Source organism: Morone saxatilis, unplaced genomic scaffold (assembly GCF_004916995.1).
Source record: "Morone saxatilis isolate NCDOM2014 unplaced genomic scaffold, NCSU_SB_2.0 Contig20, whole genome shotgun sequence".
NCBI lineage: Eukaryota > Metazoa > Chordata > Actinopteri > Moronidae > Morone > Morone saxatilis.
In genome coordinates, this window is record NW_023339763.1 from 23,299,888 (window position 1) to 23,307,112 (window position 7,225).

Consider the following 7,225-nt stretch of genomic DNA (forward strand, 5'->3'; position numbering starts at 1 on the left):
ACTTGCTGCATTTCATATAGACTGTAAATGTGACACAACAGTTTAACACAGCTTGAGTTTTGTGCTATAAGGCTGTTTTGACTTAATCATTTGTGTCTTTAGCCTGCTTTGACTTCAGTCCTAATTGCAGGTCTGCTTGACTTTATCTGACAATCAGACTTCAAAATGAAATAAAGAAACAGAAAAGCAGTAACAAAAGTAGACACAAAGCCTGCTTCTCTTTTGAAAAGAAAAAATAAATGACCCCTGCACCTCACATCCCTGCATGTTTTCTCAACTGTGGTAATTACGGACCCGTTTTGGTTTTTAAATACTCTGCACATAAATTGTGATGCTGGCACGGCAGCTCCTGTGCAGCTTATAAATGAAACAGACAGCAAAGCACTTCTTAGCTCAACATTTGACCCTGGCAGCCCAGATATAAGACACGGATTACTTTGAAAAAGAGCTTGTTGTGCTTTGCAGCTGCACGACAAACACTCATTCTGAACACAATGTCACTGAGGAAATCATATTAGATTTACTGTAGTAGTATCCGCCGGCCCTCACAGCTCTTCCTCCTTAATGACTTATTGACTGGAACAAGTCAGAAGTGTGTGCAGATAATTTGCTTTAAACAGGGAGGAACAACATGAAATGTAAGGTTTTCTTTTATTAGTTAGTTAAAAATGACACTTTTCCTGTTTCTGTATAAACACAAACAGACTGAGGTTTAATTATTCCCTCCACTGGTTTGTAATTAGAAGCCATTATCAGGTGCTGCAGCAGGGTTTGCCTTGGTTAATCAAGCCAAACAGATGAGTTCTAAACATCACCTTCCTGCCCTACATAGCCATTAAGAACCATTCAAATCATGCCCACAGGCCACAGAGGGACAGTGTGTAATGTGAAGATACTTCCCTTCATCCACAGAGGCTTGGCAGACTGAAACAACCCTCCACCAAACTGCAAATACATCCTGTTTCAAAATAAAATGCAGCCCCATTGTCATTTGAAGTGTGTATATTATTTAATTTGGGGAAATAACATCAAGGACAACAAGTGGACAACGAGTTTTTTTTCTTTTTACTATCATTGTCACAAAATAAATTCAGCTTCAGTCAAAAACTGTAACTTGGCAGGAGCTTTTATTTCAGCTCAGCTAGGACACATTCCAAATGTAAAGTCCTTGTAAAATGCAAAACTTGATTTCAATCCAGATTTTATTCAAAACTATAAAACACATCTGTAACAACAAAATAAAATGCTTACAAAATGTAATACTTTGATTCTACTACAATTAGTGAATTTATATATAAAAACCTATCAAGCATGCAAAGACTAAGCTATGCATACCACACTTTTACTTTTTAAAATTCAAGTTATTTAAAAGTAAAACATGTTAATTCAATTTACTTTTAAAAAATAACTTTTTCTACTTTTGCTATTCTGAGCTACAGAATGAGAAGTGGACAGGGTGTATAAAGACAAAAACAAATCCCAGAATGTCAAAGAAATCATCGAGATAAACGGGAAGACAGAAAATGATTTGGAATGTGTTCAAAATTCTTTAAATAACATTTGTTGAATATGCTGCATATATACACTTGATCAGTACAAAACCACTATTTTGGTAGGACTTCATAAAATACTGCGACAAACATTAACATAAGAACCAAATGTGTTCTGTGAGGAAAACTCCAGCAGTGTGTTTCTTCTGCGTGCTGTAATGAATGCTTTCTCACTGTCTTGCATCCTGTCTTTGTGTCTTTCTGTCCTTTTCAAAACACACTGGGTGAGAACGCCCCGAGGGAAGTGTCTCATTATCCTATTCTTTAATGAGAGGAAAAGATACTGAGAGGGAAAAAAAATGAAAAAAAATGTAGAAACTCGATGGAAGTCATTTGAAGGATGCAGAATAGTAGTCGGACCGCCCTGAGATAAACTGGGAAAACTATTGCGGACAAACAACGGTCATGCATCTACGAGCAGAGGTGTCCCAAACATCAAGGAGTCGGTTCCAGTTCTATTTAAAATCCAGATATGTATCTATTCTTTACTGGGATGCGTTGAACCTTGAATTATTCAGGCCTCAAAACAGTTTCTAGCACTCTCAAAGACACGAAAGCGCCATGTCTGTCCCCTCTTCTTGTCCTGCAGTTCTAGCATTGCTGCGGGTTGTTTCTGAAGCTCTCTTTTACTCTTCTGGCAGCGTCCCTAAGTGTCAAAGGGTCTGCTGTTTCTGCCAGGATAGTGCGCTCTGTACTGAGCCTCCATTTCCTCCATCCAGGCCATGCTCCAGTCCCACGCGGGAACCGGCTCCAAGTCCCCGAACGAGTCCCCTCCTGCGCCAAACGACGGATACAAGGCGCTGAGGGGGGAGGCTGGCGGAGAGAAGTCTAAATAGAGAAGAGGACGACATGTTGACATGCATTTCAATATGGAGTGGAGGGATTATATGAAAACAGAAACCTTCTTGCCTAAGGAGAAGGTAACAGAACGAGTAAACATTTCGAGACTTCCGAGGAGCACCTTTCACGCCGATTCTCTGGGGGAAAAGCAAATTTAGAAGCTTCTTTTAAGCAGCTGTCTGTCACTGGATATAAAAAACCAAAACAAACATTGCCAATTCACATTAGCCACGTTCTACATTCTAAAGCCACTGGCACATTTTAGAAACCTCACAAAGTGTTGCTGTCCAGGAATAATAATAGTTTTTTTCCGAGCTGAAGGGTTCGAGCTATAGAGGCCCTGCCAGTTAATGTGACAGTGTTTACATTGCGTCCCAGTCTGAAACAAGCCTGTGCCTGCGGCTCCACTGTTTTTATCCTTAAAGCCAGCACACTTCACCTTAGTGTGGACGGTTCTATCAGAGCTCTCATCTAGGTACATGTAAAGATGTTCTTAAAGGTCCAGTGTGTAACATTTAGGAGGTTCTATTGGCAGAAATGAAATATATTGTAGGCATATAGGTATGTTTTCATTAATGTATGATGTGTTTTTGTTACCTTAGAATGAGCTGTTTTTATCTACAGAGGGAGTGGCAGTCTGCCATGTTGAACCGCCATGTCCTTACAGGTAGCCCAAGAATGGACAACCCACAACACTGGCTCTAGATAGGGTCTTTTTTAGGAGTAATTACAGTGGCCACAAAAGTCCCTATCTAGAGCCAGTGTTTGGTTTGTCCGTTCTGTAGAAACACTGTAGAAACATGGCGGACTAGATAAATACAGCCATTGTAAGGTAATGAAAACACAATGATTCTTATTTTCAGGTGATTACTAATAAAACCATACCTTTGAACATTATATTCCATTTCTGACAATAGATCCTCCTGAGTGTTACACACTGGACCTTTAAAGCTGAAAAATGACCACAGCTCTGGGTCTGCAGGTTTCCATTAATGGGTAAGGAGTTCTGGGGCTTTGGATTCATATTATAAAACTTTAACATAAGCCACTGTGAGAAAGCATTATCAACTGCAGAGAAAAACACTTAGGGGTATTTTTTGCACGTTGCACTGCCGTATGTGTGAAAAATAGCTGAGGCAGAAAACAGCCAAAAGTGAGAGTTTGGCAAATGGAATAAAGCCGAATGTTGCCTGCAGAGGGAGAGCAGAGTGACTGATGAGGTGACACAGGAGGGTAGGATGACTCATCTGGAGGTTCAATTTGCTGAAAGGTCCTAAGTAATTGCCTGGTACCACATTAGATATTAGACTTAATGACTTTGTCTCTTATACCAACAGACACATGCACCACTGACGCAGACTGGCGGAAAACCTACTCAGACATGTATGTGCACACACTCTTATGTGAGCACACACACACATGCTAGAGATCAGTAAAAACCTCCAAAAAGGTTTTTTTTTCTTATATGGAATCTTTCTTATATGAAAATTTTTTTTAAAACCAACTTATACAAGTTTTGTAGTTGCTTGACAGATTTCCTTTAACCATTAGTCTGCCTACAGGGCCCCGTTACTAGATGGGATCATACATAAGTGGAGGGCCCCCTCTAGTGGAGGAACACAATACAATACAAGAGGACATGCACTGTCTGAGGATATTCATTCTTAAACATGTCACTAGCCTTCTTCTCAATTATTATTCTCAATAAAAGTGGTGATTCCCAACCACTGCAAGACAAATCTAAGTGCTCACAAGATGATTAAAGGTGCTGTAAGGAATATTTGTTGTTGGCCTGGTCAATCAACGCTTGTGATGTCATCATAGAGATGCCTGCCTGATATCTGTGCAACAAAAAAGGCCCATATTATACATGCTAAAATGTTGTGCAACCATTGAGCAACTTGGCTAACTCTTAGTACACCTGTGCAGGCTAATGTTATCTTGCTTCCATAATAAGCATACATGCATTTTAATATCATTATCATAATGGAAGACTTTGCTTTGCAAGTCATAGCTCTGGAATAAAATAGTGTCCACACCTGATTTTATGTCCTATGGAGACATTTTATATAGTATGATCAATTCTAGTAAAAAAACTGTTGTCCTGTTGAGGTTCAGGTTACATCCCGCTGAATGGGACAACACTGCCACCTGCTGTTGTAAATGTGTAACAACATTGGGCAGTAATAGCAGAGGATTAATTGTGATGCAGATCTGCTGTTACTACGAGCCTGAGCAGCTCTGGGAGATTGACGCACTGCAATGCTTCCTGTCTGCGCTAGGGGCGGCGATTGACTGGGTCAGCGGTGAGTTTTGGCCCCAAGGCGGTTGTTGTGCCAGGGTTATCATACAAAATGTTGATCTCAGGACAACAACCACTTAGAAAATTCAGGACATGCATAGGGCGTAAACACAGAATACATTTTCTGGTGTTCCATNNCTCAAGGGCAGACAGTAGAATCAGTGTGGTGATGGAGAGGAGGAAGAGGAGGAAGAGGACTGCTAACTGTAAGGATGGACATGAAGATTTCACAGCACCTTTAACAGAACTGTTTTTTTAATTTTTTTTTTTATTATGATCTACTGGAAATGAGATTTTTTTTTTCAAAGGCTGGTTTGATGTATCCTACTGAAAACACATGAGCCACACGGTTACACTGGGTAACATGTTCCTTTATTACCATGGACACACACTGTAGTTTCTGTCTGACAGCAGCTGCTTATGGCTGGTTAGCTTGGTTAGCTCCCATGTGATTCTCTCTGCTGTATTTTTAAATTTGCTGGAAGGAAAGGAGCTAGCAGATTTTTGTTACTAGATTTTACTGACTTACTTAAGATTTGGGAAAGGTCACATCTCATTTCCTCCTCTGCTTACCTGACAAGGAGGCTCCACTCATGGTCTCCGCTGCCACAGCAAGCAAGCGGGCGAAGTTGGTGCTGTCGTTAGTGTAGCAGCTGTCCACCGAGCTGATGAGGCTGGTGCGCGCGCTGGCCATGTTGCCGTCTGTGACTGAGCTCCAGGTGTTCCACAGTGAGCTGTCCCACTCACTGTAGCAGGAAGAAGGCGTGCTCTGGAGGCGGGCACGTCGCAGGCCAATCGGCGGTGCCTCGGGCTCGTCGGTTGCAGGGTCATCCTCCAGCTGAGCGGAGCGGACCGGCCCACAGATGTAGCCCAGGCTGGGGGAGAAGGAGTGGGTCAGGGAGGGACGTGGCTCAGGCAGGGCACTGCTGACAGAGAGTGATGGTCAGATAACATATGCTACAAACTAAAGATGGCAGGGAAAAACAAAAACCCTACATTGTATGAATATATACAAAAACATGTGCTAGAATGTTAGCCAGACAACCTGGGCCAAGTGAGCCTGTATCTCTCTCCCTCTGTATCTTTACCTGTATCTCTCAGGTTTAGGGCTGAGCTCCAGATACTGGGTGGCTTCGTCTGCTGTCAGTGTGCCACCCTGTTCGTCATCCATTGACATGGAATATGATGCAGTAGACAGGTGGCTGTAGGTGGAGCAGCTGTTGTTGTTGGTGGGTCCTGGTGGCCCACGGTGGCCTGATGCAGCACACACTGACTGGAGGGAGCCCGTGTCCACTGTTAGCTTTGTAGAACGACTGGAGCTGAGGAATATGCAAGAGATAGACGTGTGAGACTTGTTTGTCGGTCCCGCTTCCTTTTAAATGACAGGAATCCTTAATGTGTCCCCTGCTATGCTGACACACTGGCATGGTGTGACATTTTGGAAATATGCTTAGTGGCTTTCTATGCATATCACGTTTATGGATGGATGAATTCTGCATTGGGCAGCTGGACTGCTGAACTGTTGGGATCAACAATAACTTTAATTAAAAAAAGTTAATCCGCTTCAAAGTTGAACACAACATACAATTTATTGCAGTGGTTTATAAATTCCACTTTCTTTATGTGAATATAAATACTTCTCGGCTTGGTTCAGTTGAAAAGTGAACTGACTCCAATCTGTGGCTTGGAATAGACTGAGCTAATTTAGTAATTTTTCAACGGGTAAAGGGATTATTAAAGATCCCCTCCAGACATGTAATAAGACATATATAAAAAGGGTCTGCTTGGAACAATAATGAATAATGTGTATCTGTTTTTTCCACAAAAAAGTATAATTTCTACAATAAAATCTGTAAAAAGTCATCTTCTCCTTCTACCGGACCTTCTACGTCTGAGCAATAACAGCCCCAGCTTTCACCTGTGACTGACAACATTCATTTTATTTCAAAGTCACCCAAACCATAATGCTCTTCTGCCATTGTATACTTGGACTTTCTGACACCCTCTTAGCAGACTTTCAGGGTCATCTATCTCCAGTACTCATATATTGGTTTGGCAACACAGAATACTAGCCTTGTTCCACTGTGTTTTTAACTCACAGATACGTATGTCTGCAAAAAAGATCTGTATCATTTTTTGTGTGGCCATTTCTTGGGCCTCTCAACACGACAAAACATACTCAAAGGAAGGAAATTTAGGTCATGTCAGAGCAATGAGGCATTAGGAAGACTCCAACATGACAGGATGTACTGCAGACTGTATGGAGCCAGGCGTGTGAACATAAAGTATGGGCTACTGCATATATGAAAGTTCTGTAAGACATGTAACACTAGCAAGCACATTGGAGATCCTTAGGGAGCAGTGTCTGTCTAAAAGCCCAACACAATGTCCTCCACAGACATTAATAGGTATGATAGTCCAGCACTAATACATCTGATTAGCCCTACTGTCTGTTATCTTCCATTACACTTCTTCTTCATGGGACCTGCAAGATAGCGCCTGTGGTTGCTAGAAAGTTACTGGTGCTCCTTTT

At 41.7% G+C, this 7,225-nt stretch overlaps 1 protein-coding gene across 1 annotated transcript in view; it reads right to left on the minus strand.

Annotated features, from left to right (window-relative positions):
* Positions 1–639: 639 nt before the first annotated feature.
* Positions 640–7,225, minus strand: part of robo4 (roundabout, axon guidance receptor, homolog 4 (Drosophila)) — a gene marked incomplete in the record, with an annotated part of 17,154 nt that continues 10,568 nt past the window's right edge. The window contains 3 exon segments of the mRNA XM_035667128.1: positions 640–2,378; positions 5,266–5,618; positions 5,781–6,011. Of these exon segments, the coding sequence (XP_035523021.1) occupies positions 2,197–2,378; positions 5,266–5,618; positions 5,781–6,011 (766 nt within the window).